Source organism: Myotis nattereri (genome assembly GCF_964212035.1).
Source record: "Myotis nattereri genome assembly, chromosome: 1".
In the NCBI taxonomy this organism is placed as follows: Eukaryota; Metazoa; Chordata; class Mammalia; order Chiroptera; family Vespertilionidae; genus Myotis; species Myotis nattereri.
Genome location: NC_138075.1, coordinates 34,173,460 through 34,192,025, shown reverse-complemented (window position 1 = coordinate 34,192,025; position 18,566 = coordinate 34,173,460). Strand labels below are relative to the sequence as shown.

The 18,566-nt window shown below is 37.8% G+C and overlaps 1 protein-coding gene across 1 annotated transcript in view; it reads left to right on the top strand.

Annotated features, from left to right (window-relative positions):
• Positions 1-18,566, top strand: part of SLC38A6 (solute carrier family 38 member 6) — a 67,729-nt gene that overhangs the window by 288 nt on the left and 48,875 nt on the right. The window contains exons 2-4 of the mRNA XM_081090414.1: positions 1,310-1,440; positions 3,027-3,100; positions 17,996-18,048. Coding sequence (XP_080946540.1) covers positions 1,310-1,440; positions 3,027-3,100; positions 17,996-18,048 — 258 coding nt within the window. The remainder of the gene's footprint in view (positions 1-1,309; positions 1,441-3,026; positions 3,101-17,995; positions 18,049-18,566) is intronic.

Sequence of the window (18,566 nt, the reverse complement as noted above, 5' to 3'; positions counted from 1 at the left end):
CTCTTGGCGCTGCCTGCCACCCGGCTCCCCTGAAGTGCCTGCCAAATAAGACCGGGAAAAGAAGGGGGTTGGCACGGGGAGAGCGGCGTGGGCCGTGGGGCCAGAGGCAGATGTAGAGATTCAGATTGGGCGGGGTGCATCCACGTGAGAGCACCCTAAGTGCCCTGGAAGAAAAGCTGACTCCAGGCGCAGGTGGGACAGGTACCGCGGGATACGCGACCGCAGGAGCAGCCCTTGGGTTAGGCAGCTCACTGCTGTTCCTAGTTGTCTTTGTCAGCTTCCCGTTTCCCCCACCAGTCTTGTGAGGTTTTTGCAAGAGTCACAAGATTTTTCTTTTTTTGACTTAGTCATTGGTGGCCTGTAAACATCTTAATACAGAGATCCTTAACTGTAAAGGAGTGGAGGTGGTCCGGTAATAAGTACCTAACACTTTCCTGACCCTGAGGCCTGTGCCATGGGTACTGGGCATTTTAACTCAAGTTCCTGAATTAACAGATTCTAGGACCTTGTTCCCAAAGGCTATTTTGGGGGTGGGTGTTTTCAGAAATATCCTCAAGAGCAAAATGAATTGCTGATTCTACCGCCATTGCAAGGTATTCTTGACCATACTTCCAGTTGGGTGGACTTCATTCATTAAGTAATACAAATAAAAATTAGCCCTAGCCGGTTTGGCTCACGGGGTAGAACGTCAGCCTGCGGACTGAAGGAAGGGTCGCAGGTTAGATTAGGGTCAAGGGCTCCTACTTGGTTGGAGGCTCTATCCCCAACTCTGTTCAGGGCGCATGCGGGAGGCAACCAATCGATGTGTCTCTGATGTTTCTTTTCTCTCTTTCTTCTCTCTTCCACTCTCTCTAAAAAAAAATCAATGAAAAATATCCTCGTGTGAGGATGAACAAAACAAAACAGAACTTAGTGTTGCCCTACTAGTAATTGGGGAACAACAGTTGTGTACAGCAGCCTCAAGATGACTCAGGAAGTCTTCAGTAATCACGAGCTGAGGCCATCAGCCTGCTCTCCCTCCCCGCTCGGTTCCAATCCTATCGTAATCTTTTGCAATCAGATTAATCACGCTCTTCCTGAAGCCTACCTGGCTTCTGTAGCGGTGGAGATGAACCTTATCTTTAAACTAGATTCCTGGAGCTGCTGGTGGGATTTGAGAAGGGAAGGAAAGGAAAGCAACTAGTCGTGACCCGGCAGCTAGTGTGTCACACAATGCTTGTGGTCCTGCGGATAACCTGTCAGTCATTTCTCGATGAAACTTGAATTCACCATGCCAACATTTAACACTATTAAATTTGGGTGCTTACAGGAACTTCACAGACAAGGATCCCCAGGTGTTTCATATGGTTTCTCAGTGTTCAATTTGATGAATGCCATCATGGGAAGTGGCATCCTTGGCTTAGCTTTTGTTATGGCTCACACTGGTATCCTTGGATTTAGGTGAGTTTTTTCTTATTTTACCATTACTTTCCCCCCCCTCCCCCCTCCATTTGGATAGTACAGTAAGACAAATGAGATAGACTCCAGCAGCTGGTGTTATCCAATTTCTAATTAAGTAATTTCTGGGATTTTAGCATTTGTTGTTGTTGTTAGTCTGTAGCTTGGAGGAATGCTATATAATTTGCATTTTTTAAATCCAAAAGTGTGGCTAATTTAAAAAAATGGGAGACTTGATCTACACTAATTTATGACCTTACGAAGTGACTTATTTGTTGTGTCATGTTGGCCAAAGTGAATCAAGATTTATCAGCCATGCAGATTGCTTATAAATAGCAATTTTGTGAGTGTAAGTAAAGCACATAATCTTTTCATTGCTGTCTAACTCCTCCGGTCCTCCCACTGTTAAGCAGTTTTTTTCCTTTCCGAGGCCAGATGTGGTCTGTGCCTATTTCTTTTCATCTTTCAAGACTCTGCTTATACGCCAGTTTGCCCAAAATAAAAGACATTCCTAGCTTTTCTGTGCTCCCATAGTACTTTGTATATTCATTTTGTTATTATCATTTAATACAATGATTTGTTTGCAAATTAGTTTCACCGCTAAACTCTTAAATCCTGTAGAACTGAACCTTATCTTTAGCATCTAGCACCAGGGTTGGTAGAATGAACATACTTGTTTTGTCAGTAGAAGATCTATTTTACTAGTAAATTTAAAATATTCAGTGTCATTTAGGTGTTTCAAATTATTTTTTATTTCATTTTTTATTTTTCAAATAATAAAAGTAAGTTTATTTAGCCCAGCCAGTGTACTCAGTGTTTGAATGTTGACCTATGCACCAGGAGGTCATAGTTTGATTCCTGGTTGGGCACGTGCCCAGTGTGGGAGTGCAGGAGACAGCTGATCAATGATTCTCTCTCATCATTAATGTTTCTATCTCTCTCTCCCTCTCCCTTCCTCTCTGAAATCAATATATATATGTATATATATATTTAAAAGAAAGTTACAGAGGAAGAAGTAGTGAGCCAAATGGGCTGTGTAGGCTCAGGAAACAAGTTACAGAGACAAAAGAGGGCCCCTTGGAGCTTAGGAGAGAGAAAGGCAAAGGTAATGCACCCGGGGAAAGAAGAGGGGAAGAAAACCCCTCCTCCCCGAGTGTTCCCTAGGTTATTTTTATTTTGAATTTCTTGATAAGCAAACCAACTTTTAAGTAACTCAACTTGTTTTTATTATGGGAAGTATTCATCGCAAACTTTATAACTTTAAAACTTCAAAATAGGAAAAATAGTCATAAAAGGGAAATATTAAAAGATTATTGAGTGGCTGCACCATCCGTCAGTAAACAAGAGTGCTAAAATAGGAAATTTGTTTTTACTTTAAATAAAGCTTGTTTCTTTCTGATTTTTTTCCTAGTTTAAAAGCAGTATATTTTCACTTAAATAAAATTTGGTAAATACAGAAAAGTATCTTTTAACTTTCTTCAGTGACCATAACCCAACTACTCAAAGATAGTCTCTGTGAGACTTAAAAAAAAATTATTGTTGTAAGAGATACGGTAAAAAACCTTTTTTTGTACCCTTTTGTATTTTAGTTTTTTGCTGCTGATAGTTGCTCTTCTGGCTTCTTTCTCAGTTCATCTCCTGCTTAGTATGTGTATTCAGACAGGTGAGTAAAAACATTATGCTGATCCATTTGATGAAGCAGCCCTTGAGATTGTATTCACGTATAAGATTTGCTGTCTCACATCTAATTTCCACTGGGCATACATTATGGAGGATTTCAAAAGGCCAGGATGTATAGAGACAGTTCTGTTGGGCAATATCCAAGGACAGGATGGGAGGAGGAAACTAGCATTCTTACCTGCCTTTCACCACAACACAACATAGTTTTCTGGGTTAGAGGACATTGTGGGAAGGACCACAAATGAGTTCAAATGATCCAAACCTCATGCTAGTGGGGAAGCAATAGACAAGGGTTCATTCTGATCACATTTCTAGGGTGATCATTTCCTCAAGGAGCACACCTTTCAGATCTGCCTCCTCTCTGTCTGCCGGAATGAAGATTGTAGGGAAAAGGTCACTAAGCTTTGGATGTATTTACATGGTTTGTATTTTTACTTGCAGTCCAGAGTAAGGTAGTTTTTATAAGTGACAGCTGCATATGCAATTAATACAATATGTTTATGTGTGCTTTTTCCATTTAGAGAACTTTATCATGCAGTTCAGTATTGAATGAGTTATTTTAAGTTGTAATAAAAAATACAGTAAATGAATTACAGAACTGCTTTTATAAGATTTTTCTTTTGGCCTTAACAGATATTCTATGTTCATCAATCCTGGTCTTTTTATCTGTCTAGTCTCTTTGTCTTTGGATTAGGTCAATTATGATGCCAAAATCATGAGTTTAATATCTATGTGGGTGAGTTCACTTTGTTCTAGCTGGTCTTGTAGTTTTCAGATTTTAAGGAGCATAAGAGATACATAAAATAAATAAAAATGGAATTATTCTGACTGGAATATGTGAGAACTACCCAAAGGTATTTTGTGAGAATTTTAAGACTCTTTAGAACACAGTTCTAAACTCATAGCTCTAGTCTATTTTCCTAAAATCTGTCAATGCCTCAGACACACCTGCAGATCTTTGTATAAACAGACATTTCTAAGAATCTGAGGTGGATTTCAGAAGTACATTTTTAAGAAGTTCTCCAGGTAATTCTTATGCAAAACTGGTTCAGGATCCATAGTTCATAGCAGTAACTGTGCCAATGCCTTTGACCATCCAGCCTACAAGTGTACGCCCCTGCTTTCAAGGGGATTGGGCAAAAGTACAGACAGATAAAAAGGCTAGGAAACAATGCAAATTTAATTTCAAAGTAACAAGTTGTTCATAACAGCATCTCAAATTCAGGCATGATAGCATTAAAAGAAGTATATTTGTAAATCCTCCTGCAACCTGACTAGAATTTTAATGACTTATTTTGAAATTGTTATTCTTCTTCTGAAAAACTTATTTTTACTTGATTGTGGTAGTTACCTAATACCTTCATATTTTATTATGGATTGTACTGAAAGAAGAATACCTTTAAAAATATATTTTTATTGATTTTAGAGAGGATGGGAGAGGGAGAGAGATAGAAACATCAATAATGAAAGAGAATCATTGATTGGCTGCCTCCTGTCCACACCCTACTGGGGATCGAGCCTGCAACCCAGGCATGTGCCCTGACTGGGAATTGAACCATGACCTCCTGGTTCATAGGTCAACGCTCAACCACTGAGCCAGACCAGCTGGGCAAAGATAAGTATCTTAATCAACTATCTGACAATTATGTTTTCACTAACTAAAATTTTTTGTTTTATTAATTTCACTTACTTGGGAGTAATATTCAGTTTATGAAGATTTCCAAGTAAGGCTAAATATGCTGTTAATCAATATTTAACTTTAAAATTCTGATACTGTTCTTTTCTATAACTTTGGGGCATATAAAGTGAAAACCTCTGTTTTTCTTTCTTTTTCTTTGATTTTTTTGTAGCTTTCTTGGTCTGTGAACTAACATCATGGTTCTTCATATACACTGATGCACCTTGCACCTGTCTTCTGTTGATTGAATTCCTTCAGTCATTGTAAAATTCTCTGTGGAGGTAGGCTTTAAAAATATATACATATATACTAGAGAATAACATGTAGATAAATTTTCCCCTCAGTTTACTGAACTACTATAAAGGAGTATTGTGCTTAGATAGAACTCATTGGTCAGAGAAAGCATTATGGTAAGTCTTTACAAAATAACTTCTTTATGTATTTGCATGGAGGTAAAAGGTGAAGAGAAATTTTTATCTTTACAAAAGTAAAGGACTCCTTCATATGAAATTCTGCTATTTTAGGTTTTATATAAGGTTTGGGTTCCATCAGGACTTTTCTTGTGAGCTAAGGTAGCAGCATATAAGACACTTTAATCTCTTTAGCCTTAGTTTGTCATCTATAAAATGGTAATGATAAAACTTTCCTCTTGGGATTATTGTGAGAATGAAATAAAATGACATATATAAAATGCCAGGTCCTTGGTAAATACTAACTTTTATTATTATTATTATTATTTATTTTATTTTATTTTTTTATTGCTTAAAGTATTACAAAGAGTATTACATATGTCTCCTTCCCCCCCCCCCTTGACAATCCCCTGGCCTCCCCTACCCCCCAGTGTCTTATGTCCATTGGTTATGCTTATATGCATGCATACAAGTCCTTCAGTTGATCTCTTACCCCCCCCCCCCACTCCTGCCCTCCCACCCTCCCCGGCCTTCCTGCTGTAGTTTGACAATCTGTTCGAGACAGCTCTGCCTCTGTATCTATTTTTGTTCATAAGTTTATAATGGTCTTTATTATCCAGAAATGAGTGAGATCATGTGGTATTTTTCCTTCATTGACTGGCTTATCTCACTTAGCATAATGCTCTCCAGTTCCATCCATGCTGTTGCAAATGGTAAGAGTTCGTTCTTTTTTACAGTAGCATAGTATTCCATCGTGTAGATGTACCACAGTTTTCTAATCCATTCATCTGCTGATGGGCACTTAGGCTGTTTCCAGATCTTAGCTATGGTGAATTGTGCTGCTATGAACATAGGGGTGCATACATACTTTCTGACTGGTGTTTCTGGTTTCTTGGGATATATTCCTAGAAGTGGGATCACAGGGTCAAATGGGAGTTCCATTTTCAGTTTTTTGAGGAAACTCCATACTGTCTTCCATAGTGGCTGCACCAGTCTGCATTCCCACCAGCAGTGCACAAGTGTTCCTTTTTCTCCACATCCTCTCCAGCACTTGTCGTTTGTTGAATTGTTGATGATAGCCATTCTGACAGGTGTGAGATGGTACCTCATTGTTGTTTTGATTTGCATCTCTCGGATGATTAGCGACTTTGAGCATGTTTTCATATGTCTCTTGACTTTCTGAATGTCCTCTTTTAAAAGTTGTCTGTTTAGGTCCTTTGCCCATTTTTTGATTGGATTGTTTATCTTCCTTTTGTTGAGTTGTATGAGTTCCCTATAAATGTTGGAGGTTAAACCCTTATCAGTGATCGCATTGGCAAATATGTTCTCCCATGTAGTGGGCTTTCTTGTTGTTTTGTTGATGGTTTCTTTTGCTGTGCAGAAGCTTTTTATTTTGATGTAGTCCCATTTGTTTATTTTCTCTTTAGTTTCCAATGCCCTAGTATCTGTATTGGTGAAGAAATTGCTTCGGCATATGTCTGAGATTTTGTTGCCTTTGGATTCTTCTAGTATTTTTATGGTTTCCACACTCCTCTATCACTTCCTTGCGCTCTCACACTCTCTCCCTCCCTACCTTCCTGCTGGTCGCCATTTTTACCAATTCCTAACTTTTATTATTATGAGTTCTCATTGGAGCAGAACCCTTAAGGATTTTTAACTGTGCTGAGATACAGTTGGCTTATTGTGATTCTTTGGAAAATTTCTATGCTCTGGGAATAAACTCATAGTTTCCCCTCTTCTGGCTTCCATATCCTTATCACCTGCAGGGAATGAGAGTTTTAGAACTCTGCAAGCTTTTGGTCAAATCCCTACTCCCTAGTCCTCAATCCCCACTATTCACTTAATTATTACCAATATTTGCCTTGACATCATTTGGATAATTACCTTATACCATTTATCTCAATTTCTAATCAGTCACCACAAGAATCCTAGGTTAGCCTGGCCGATGTGCCTCAGTGGTTGAGCATCAACCCATGAACCAGGAGGTCATGGTTTGATTCCCAGTCAGGATTTGATTCCCAGTCAGGACACATGCCTGGTTTGCTGCTCTATGCCCAGTTGGGGGTGTTCAGAAGGCAGCTGATTGATAATTCTCTCTCCCTCTCCCTTCCTCTCTCTGAATCAATAAAAACACATTTTTTAAAAAAGAATCCTAGTTTATCCTTCATTTCCCAGACTAATCCCATATGGCTCTGTTAACCATATTCTAACCTCATCTCCCACTCCTCCCAAACTCCTGAAACCCTTCCACTTTGCTCTCAAGAATTCATGATCTGTCAGCAGCAAAACTGTGTTCTCAGTTTTTCTCTAAACATTTCCTTCACTTTCTTACTCTGAGAGGACCTAAGTCTTTTTTGAGGACACTGTAGTGCTCTCAGGTAGCCACTCTATTCTCTCCCATGTCCCTCATACTAATCTGGAGATGACCCTCCAAAATCTTGGGGAAAATGATTTCATTATAGAATTCTTTACCCAGCCAAATTATTATTTAAATGTGATGATAGAATAATGACATTTTTTATACGTGAAAGGACTCAAAAATTATCTACCACGCATCCTTACTTAGTGAGCAATGAAAGATGCCATTTACCAAAGTTAGGGAATAAAAAAGAAACAGGGAATCTAGCACAGGAGAGAAGTAAAGGTAATTTCCAGGACAACAATTGAACAGCACATCTAAGAGCCACCCCCAGATAGGAGTAGTTCTTTTTACATAGGCACCGTCAGCCCTCCAGGCTTGCCTTCAGGATGTGTTCAGGATAGAAACCCTTTTCTTTTTCGTCTTCCTGAAGGGAATGCCCTTCTCATTTATCTGCCTAGCTCCAATTTGGCTCACAGTACCTGAGTAAGTTAACTTCAGGCCTGACCATTTCAAAGGAGTGAGAATCAAATAGTGGGAGATAGAGACAAGGTATCAGGAATAAAAGAAAGAAGCAGGCTAAGCAATGTGGGAGTTAGAATTGAGAGGAGCTGAAGTTTGACTGAATGTGGAAAGTAATGGAGAAAGAGATGTCTAAGGATATCTCTCAGATTTCTGGCATGGGCCACTGGCTCATTTATAGTATCATTTATGAAGATAAGAACTCAGCAGAAGGTGTTGGTTCAAAATAAAAAGGAATTCCATTTTGGAAATGTGGACTTTGAAGTATATCTAGATGGACAGTTCCTAGAACATAAGCTCAGCATAGAGGTTAATTTATTCATTCAATACTCTTATCTACAGAGGTAAATAAGACTCACTTCCCTGTAAAAGCTCATCTAGAATAATAAAAGTGTAATATGCTAATTAGACCAGACGTCCTTCTAGACGACCTTCCGGATGAAGCCAGGGCTACGAGGGCAAATTTTGTGCATTGGGTCTACTAGAGTAGTCTTATAATAGGGGAGACAAATGCTTGTAGTCTAATAATAGGGGAACAAATAATTTATAATGTAGTATGATAAATTTAACAATTCAACTATGTGCACGGTGCAGTGATAACTCAGAGGAGGGAGTGATCTGCCTTGTCGGGTGGGGAGTGAGGGTCAGTAAATATTACTGGAGGACTGAGCTAACAAGGAATTTGAATTGGCAGACAAGGCAAGAGAGAATACAAAGCTACAAAGGCATATACTGCATATTTTACTTAAGGTACAAAAAATAGCTTACTATTATTCATGCATAAAGTACACAGAAGAAAATGAAACTGAAGAGACAGGCAAGTGTCAGATCCTAAAGAATTTGGAGTTGTAGTTGAGGCAGTGAGAAGGCACTGAGGTGAAAAGAGTCAAGGTAGTCCTGCCGGGGGGGCTCAGTGGTTGAGTGTTGACCTATGAACCAGGAGGTCATGGTTTGATTCCTGGTTGGGGCACATGCCTGGGTTGTGGGCTTGATCCCCAGTGTGGGGCGTGCAAGAGGCAGCCAATCAATGATTCTCATCATTGGTGTTTCTATTTCTCTTTCCCTCTCCCTTCCTCTCTGAAATCAATAAAAATATATAAATTTAAAAAAGAAAAGAGTCAAAGAATAAAATGGTCCCTTATGCTCTGGATATTGTTTTTTTACTTACCCCCTCTAGAACAGTAATTCTCAATACCATCCATCACAACCCTCTCCCCTTTTATATATAAAAAAATTCTAGATGCTCCCTTTACTATCTGAAATGAAATTCCTAGAGGTACTATGACCTACCTGTGATGGGCTGCATAATGGTTCCCCCAAATATGTCTATATTCTAATCCTTGGAACCTGTGAGTGTTAATTTAAATGGCAAAAAGGACTTTGTAGATGTGATTAAGTTAAGAATATTGAGATGGGTAGATTATCCTGGTGGATTCTAAATGTGTCATGGAGGCAATGAGGTACCATCTCACACCTGTCAGAATGGCTGTCGTCAACAAACCAACAAAGGACAAATGCTGGAGAGGATGCGGAGAAAAAGGAACCCTCGTGCACTGCTGGTGGGAATGCAGATTAGTGCAGCCACTGTGGAGAACAGTATGGAGTTTCCTCAAAAAACTGAAAATGGAACTCCCATTTGACCCAGTGATCCCATTTCTAGGAATATATCCCAAGAAACTAGAAACACCAATCAGAAAGGATATATGCACCCCTATGTTCATAGCAGCTCAATTCACCATAGCAAAGATCTGGAAACAGCCTAAAAAACTGTGGTACATCTACACAATGGAATAATATGCTGTAGTAAAAAAGAAGGAATTCTTACCATTTGCAACAGCATGGATGGAACTGGAGAGCATTATGCTAAGTGAAATAAGCCAGTCAGAGAAAGATAAATGCCACATGATCTCACTCATTTATGGGATATAATGAGCAAAATAAACTGATGAACAAAAACAGATCCGGAGACAGAAGCATCGATCAGACTGTCAAACCACAGAGGAAAGGTACGGGAGGGGAGGGGTAAGGGGGAGAGATCAAGCAAAGAACTTGTATGCAGGCATATAAGCCTAACCAATGGACACAGACACCAGGGGGGTCAGGGCATAAGTGGGGAGGGCAGGGGGGAATGGAGCGATAAGGACACATAGGTAAAACCTTAATTAATAAAGGAAAAAAATTAACTGTAAGGCTTTACAGACATTCTATACGAAAATATAAAATAAAAGAATGAATGAATGAACGAACGAATGAATGAATGAATAAATAAATAAATAAATAAATAAATAGATAAATAAATATGTTGTGGAGGGAGACTGCAGACAGAAGAGAAGAAGGCATTGTGACCACAGAGACAGAGATATGGCCACAGATCAAGGCAGGCTAGCAGTCACCAGAAACTGGAAAAGGCAAGGAGTGGGTTCTCCCTGGAGCCTCTGAGGGACCATGGCCCTGTTGACACCTTTGATTTTGACCCACTGACACTAGGCCTCCAGAATTGTTAGTTAATTTCTGTTGTTTGTGACAATATGTTCCAGCAGTCCTGGGAAACTAAATCTACTTATACATAAATAATATTGTATGGTAGAAAAAAGGAGACCCAAAACCAAAGTAAATGCTGTTGGTTATATGATTTTTCTAAATGGTGAACAATTTTTGACAAAGTTCCAAACAAAACAAAATATACATGTACATGGTAGTTACATTCCGTGAAAATTTAGTGTATATTTAAACAACCATTGTTTTCTTAGCATCTACCAAACTGTGCTTGACACACAGAGGGTATTTAATAAAAGCTGGATGCATGTGCTATGAATGGATGGATGTATTAGAGCTACAGAGAGATTCTGTTTTAAAAGTTTCTAAATAGCCCTAACTGGTTTGGCTCAGTGGATAGAGCATCGTTCTGTGGACTGAAAGGTCCCAGGTTCAATTCTGGTCAAGGGCATGTACCTTGGTTGCGGGCACATCCCCAGTAGGGGGTGTGCAGGAGGCAGCTGAATCGATGTTTCTCTCTCATTGATGTTTCTAACTCTCTATCCCTCTCCCCTCCTCTCTGTAAAAAAATCAATAAAAATATATTTAAAAAAAAAAACACAAAAAAATAATTAAAAAAATGTTTTTAAAAAGTTCCTAAATAAATAAATGTTCCAAATTCAACACACAAGGCAAAAATTATGTATAGTCAAAATTACCTTTGAAAGTTTCTTATATAGGCCCTGGCTGGTTTCTCAGTGGTTAGAGCTTTAGTCCAAGGACCAAAGGGTCTCAAGTTCGATTCTTGGTCAAGGGCATGTAACTTGGTTGCAGGTTCCACAGCCCCAGTAAGAGCTGGTGCGGAAGGCAACCAGTTGATCTCTCTCTCTCACATTGACGTTTCTCTCGCTCTCTTTCCCCCTCCTACTTCCCTTCCACTCTTTCTAGAAATCAATGGAAAAAATATCCTCGGGTGAGGATTAAAAATTTTTTTCCCCTACGTAGTTTATAAAATAGTGTTCAACATTTACATGACCTGTTGGATGTCACTAACATACCATTTCTCAATAAAGCTGAGAGCCTTTTTTTATTTTTATTTTTATTTTTTATTTTTTTGGTCAAGCCTTAGTCTGGGCACCATATAAATGATACGATTGCTTCACGTGAAGGTCATGATGAATCTCATTCAGCCCTACAAGATGCTCTCACTGAGAGCACACAAGAACGGAACTGATCAAAAGAATATAGAGTCCTTTTACATCTCATGTGCAATATGAGCACTTTTCATCTCTGTTTCTTCTTGTTATTAGTGAGCATGGTTCAGTAGACCCACAATTAATTAAGTGGGCTGATTATGTGACCCCATCTTCAGTGGACTGGTGTTCTCGCCACATCCTTTTGCTAATGAGTAGTTCTCAGTTGAGCTAGATTTTTCTCTTCCAAGTGCATTTGGCAGTCTAGACACATTTCTGGTTGTCACAGGTCCACTGGCAGCTAGAGGATAAAGGCCAAGGATGCTGCTGACCATCCCACAACGCACAGGACAGCCCTGCACTACAAAGAATGATCCAATCCAAAAATGTTAGTAGTGGCAAGGCTGAGAAACCTGGGGCCAGGTTATGTGTTTGCTTTGCTCATGGAGTGACTCCTTCATACTGTTGGCCTTGACGTTAGAGTAGTGCTTCCCTGAGCAGAAATTGACCATGATGTTATTGAACCACAGGGAATGGGTGGGTGTGAATCTCTGTAGGTTAAACATATTTTTAAAGTAACCTGCTATTTTATTTAATCAAAAGTAATCTCTAGGCACACACGTGTGCATAAATGTGTACGTGTGTGTGTACTTGTGCAGGAGGGTGTGGAGCATTTCCCATCTATTCTCTCCACTTCTAGTCTCATTTCCCAGCGCTAGCAACGTAAAACGTTTCTGTTTTTAATTCTTTCGGTGTTATCTTCCTAAGTCTAAATAATATTCTTCTACTTTTGTTTACTGATTTAACAGATTATCTGTTGACACTTCATTACTAAAGGTCAGGATTTAGCTTGAGTATACTAATTCTGCTTTCTCCTTTCTAATTTTCATTTGTTTGTATTTAATTTCATTGATTATTTTGTAATTCTAAATAATACATTTAAATCTTTATTTTTCTTCCATGTTCTTGAGATTGTACCTCTCGATGCTCTGCTATATTTGGTTATGAGTGCTCCTATCATTTCTTTCACCTGTCTTCCTATTTTCCACAGTCTTTCTGCTGTACTCTTACACTGACAAGGTCTCTATTCTCTAATCATATGTAAGTTGTTCTTGTTTTATCTATAAGTTGAGTCTGAAACTTGAAAACTAATGAATAATATTTATAGGATCTGATTATATAAATATTGTTCACTTCAGAGCCAAGCAGTAGATTGGGATCCCAGAACCCCTTATGTATGAGTTATCACGGCCTCTGTGCCATTTGAAAGGAGGATATTCCTAGTAGTCCAGTATTCTTTTTCTTTTTTCTACATTGAGTTCTCTAAAAACATGCCACATTTAGCTGATAAACTAACATTTAAGTACCTATTAAGAAAGATGAGAAGTGGCAATATAATTGCATAATAGACATTCAATAAATGAATGACCTGCATGACACTCTTAGCGAGAAAAAAGGTGAGAGAAAGATGATGGAAAACACAAGAAAGAAAAGAATTTCGAAAAAATAAGAGTGCATTCCAAATGGCCAACTTTCTGAGAGTTGAACTGTATTTGACTAACTCCTGCCCCTCAGTCCAGATCCAAAGATAATATTGCTGCTGCTGAAGCTTGGGCTTTGTACTGTAGCCACAGTCTATTAGTTGTCCTGTTTCATTGAGGGGAAAGTGCAAAGCAGACAGAACACTGGAGGAACTAGCTGGAAACATTCCACTGCTTCATGGGAAGCAGCTTTCCAAACGATTCCTGTGGAGGCCGAAGTCTTGGTCTAGCCAAAATAGCATTAAAGTGTACCTTGATGGTACATTAAAGAAGAAATTTTCCCCCAATTTACTTCATTAGGATTTATAGCCTTTCTGCTGCCTCAAAAGCATAACATTGATTTCTTAAATATAAAAAAATTATTTCCTAAAATAGATCGCTATGACTGCTTTCAGTTATTTATTTAAGGGGAATTGTGCCAGGTATTGCTTATATGAATTCCTGTAAAAGACTGAATTCATTTCATAATTTTCATAATTAATGTTATTCCTAATCTGTAGGAATATGCTATTAATGTGATTGATCATTACCACATCTTATTCTAATATCAAAACATCTTTCACTTTAAGATATTAAAACGATCATGTGAACGAGCAGCAAAAGTATCCCTTATTAGTAGACAAACTGATACTTAAATTACTAAACACCAGAGAAATTAAAAACTGCAGCTTAAATAAGCCCTATCAGATATTTGGTGGAGGAAACCAAACTGTTCAAGTGATATTGTTTTTAAAAGTAAAGTTTTACCACTCTGTTATACTCATTATAGATTATTTGAATCCCCCCCTAAAAAAGGAAGGCAAAGAAGACTACATAATTGTTTGTTTATAATCTATTCCACTGTTTTTGTGTTTTGCTTTATAAATCATATTTGAATCCTATTTCTTTACTTTATATTGACATTTTTATGTTATTATAAACATAGTTTTTAATAGCTACATATTATTTAATCAGATATACCTATCATAATTTACTTAAATACCTTACCATTGTTTAGCACTTAAGTAGTTTTTTATTGTCAATATAAATAATGCATGATGAGCATCTTTGCATATAATGATTTCTCTGGTTTTTGTCTTGTTTCCTCAAGATGCATGCTCCTAGTGGTCAAATGTTATAAATATTTTAAAGGCTCCTTGTTCAAATTGAAGTCCAAAAATCAGTACCAATTGATACTGTTTCCAGTATCTTAAGTGTCCAAATGACAGAATTTTAAAAGTATTTCACTGGTGTTGATTTGTTTTTTATGTTGAGATGATTCAGAAAACCATTAAAAAGTGAATATGTAGAGATAAAGCATTTGACTGACTGTACATATTTTGGTTCAGCCTCATTGTTAAACCAGAAGCCATTGTTCATATTCACAATGTCTCAGATGTGGAAAAGGGCGTCTGATTTTTGCAACATAGAAGTATGATGCCAGGGACAGAACTGAATGACTAGCCAGACATGCTGAGTTGAAAGATAGAGTTAGGATTTGAACATTGTACTCAGTCTCCACTTTATAGTCAAAGCCCTTTTCACTGTAAATTTGGGAGTGTGCTGCATTTAGAGATATTTTCATAAAACTAGAAAAGAGAGAAATATGAGGTTGCTAAAATGTATGCCACTATTGTCAGAAGTTGCAGTTACAGCTGTCTTATTGTGCTGTTTTTTTAAATTATATTTTCTGCAATAATAAAGGTTGTGTTCTAATTAAAAAATTAAGAATATACCTTTAATTTACTTAAATTTTGATAGTTGAAATACAAGTTCTTTTGGGATCTTTTAGGATGATTTTTGCTTTTGGGAAAGTTATTTGCTTTTTATGTTTATTAAATCTATAATCTATACTTGTTTATGCTGTTTAAAAATAAATAAAATAAACCCTACTTAAACTTTTTGATGAGTATTATCTTTTTTTAAAATACGTTTTTATTGCTTTCAGAGAGAAAGGGAGAGGGAGAGACAGAGACATTCATGAGAGAGACATTGCATGCCTCCTGCTGGGTATCCAGCCTGCAACCAGGGTATGTGCCCTGATCGGGAATTGAACCCAGGACCTCCTGGTGCATGAGTCAGTGCTCAACTACTGAGCCACACTGGCCGGGCATAATGAGTATTATCTTGATAACATGCTCACCAACTGAGAAACTGATGCAAAGTAGGTCATCTTAAAAGCAAGTTATTTGAACAAAACAGAAATAGACTCATAGATACAAATAACAAACTGGTGGTTGCCAGAGGAGTGGAGAATGGCAGGGTGGGTGAAACAGGTGAAGGAGAATAAGAGGTAGAAACTTCAGTTATAAAATAAATAAGTCATGGGGATGTAACATACAGCATGAGAAATGTTGACAATAATATTGTAATAACTTTATATGGTGACAGATGGAAACTAGACATACCGTAGTGATAATTTTGTAATGTACAAAAATAGTGAATCGCTGCATTGTATACCTGAAACTAATATAATAGTGGATGTCAACTCTAATTTAATCAAAATAAATTGCATTAAATATAAAAATAAAACTAAGCTATTTGATATAACACTGAAAATTCTTCTTGCTTAAAATTCTTGGAAGGAAAGTTTTTCTTAATAAAGACTATATTTAATTATACTATAAAAGAGGGATGTTGCCCTGGCCAGGTGGTGCAATTGGTCAGAGTCTTCTGGTATAGCAAAAGGTTGTGGATTCGATTCCCTGTCAGGGCATGTATGGAAGGCAACAGATCAATGTTTCTCTCTCACATCGATGTCTGTCTCTCTCTCCCGCCCTTCCTCCCCACTTCCTCTCTTTAAAAAAACAAACAATAAAACATCCTTGGGTGAGGATTTTAAAAAAAGGATATAAAAAATAAGCAATGACGTTTCTTTAATCTCATGCCTTGTAGTGACAGATCAGAGACCTTCTGGACACTTGGATCACATACACATATTATATAATAAAACTAGCGGCCCGGTGCACGACATTTGTGCACTCGGTGGTGGGGGATGGTCCCTCAGCCCAGCCTGCATCTTCTCACAGTCCAGGAGTCCTTGGGGGATGTCCGACTGATGGTTTAGGCATGCAGCGAGTGGCCTAAGCCGGCAGTCGGACATCCTTAGCATTGCTGCGGAGTCAGGAGAGGATCCTGCCACCACCACTGCACTCCCCAGCTGTAAGCCCGGCTTCTGGTTGAGTGGCGCTCCCCCGTTCAAGGGCTAACTGTATAGTACTTAAAATCAACCCCTGTAAAATGATTACTGAAGTCTTTCCTTGTTAAAGCATGAAGTTTCCTACTTAAAATCAACTTATATATCCCCAATTCAGAACTAATTTGTCTTTGCCTCTTATGTTTGGTAGGATGTAAACAGCTGTACCATTCAAAAAGTTTGTAAATGCTTTGATCAACTCTGATAATAAAGTTAAAATCTTAAATGTATACTTGGCAAGAAAAGTTAGTATTTTTGTTCTTAATTATTAAAACTTACTTTTTTCAGCATTTCACTGTTTTCTCTTAGACCAGTAATGGCGAACCTTTTGAGCTCAGTGGGTCAGCATTTTGAAAAACCCTAACTTAACTCTGGTGCTGTGTCACATATAGAAATTTTTTGATATTTGCAACCATAGTAAAACAAAGACTTATATTTTTGATATTTATTTTATATATTTAAATGCCATTTAACAAAGAAAAATCAACAAAAACAATGAGTTCGCGTGTCACCTCTGACACACGTGTCATAGGTTCGCCATCACTGTCTTAGACCATGTTGTTATAACATGTAACGGCCATAGATGGTATTTAAAGTCCTTATTTTTACATACCTGGAAGTCTTACTTATGAAATAATAGAAGAATTTTTTTTGCTAATTTAGTGGCAGTTTAAAGAAAACCCATATATAGCTTGAGGGGATGTATGAAAACTTGCTTTAAGAAATGATGAGCCATATCTCTGACTCAATAGGAGATGTGTGTTCCCACCAAGCCTTGGGATTTGGTAGTGTGCTCCTTTTTAGTATAAGAAGTATGAGGTTAAGCACTTGTCCACACTGTAGGATTATACAAATGTTTTTACTTTTCTTATTTTTACCAGTGGTGTCACTAGTTAGCTATATGGGTTGAGGAAAAATGTAGTGCTTTTATGAGCCATTGAATTTTCATCTGTGTTCACATTTTTTTGAACATATGAAATGAGAATGTATGAAATGAGATGAGAGTAATTTTATACTCTTTTATGATGAAAAAAGAAAAGTGTATGCCTTACTAATTGTGGGATAAGGGTATTATTTTTTTCTATCATGAACACAGAGTCATTATCCTAGGTAGCTGGAAAAGTAAATGTTTCTGAAAGTATGATACAGCTTTCATACTTGAACTTTATTTACATATGCAGTTTTCAGAAACTTGCCAACAAAAACTTACATTTGGACAGTGCAGTAGGCAAGTTACTGTTTAGTGAGAAATGGGGTTTGTTCTTGAGTAATTATTCCATTTGGATTAATGCAGCCTGGGTGGTGGTTAGACAACCTTGGGGTTTGCTAAGCTCTACTTCTAAGAGGACTCTATCCTTGAAGACCATACGTCTTCAAAAGTGTCCCAAAAAGTGGTTACTTCTACTTTAAATTTAGTGTGACCATCCAATAGCTATAAGGTTGTAGTGGAACAATTTTCTTGCCTTTAAGACTTGGCACACAAATAGTTTTGTGTAAAAATGAAAATTACAATTTCTCTTAACAGCTGTGACATCTTATGAAGACCTTGGACTCTTTGCATTTGGATTATGTGGAAAGGTAAGTTTTTCTTCTCCTTGCTGTGTCCAAAATCCAGAGAGGCATATTTTCCTTCTCTTTCCAGCTAGAAAAGACAAGAATATATCAGGGAAAGAAATTAGAGAAATAAAAGGAAATTAAAGTAAAGACAGAATGATGGGAACAGGAAGTGGAAGAAAAGAAATCTCTTTATGCCCTTTCTAAAAATGCATCAATAAATTTAATTCAACACTTAAATCTTTTAGTACTTTTCACCCTAATGAAGGACAGCAATGACTTGGATAATTTTAAAATAGTAGCAGTGGTCTATTTTAAGTTTTCCTTATTAATTTTGATTATATTCTCTGAGTATATCCCCCAAAAGACAGGAGAGTAGAGAAGCATTGGATTAAAATTATACCATAACTAGCACTAGCCAGTTTTGCTCAGTGTATAGAGTGTCAGCCTGTGGACTGAAGGGTCCTGGGTTCAATTCTGGTCAAGGGCACATGCCTGGGTTGCGGGCTCAATCCCCAGTAGGGGGCGTGCAGGAGGCAACG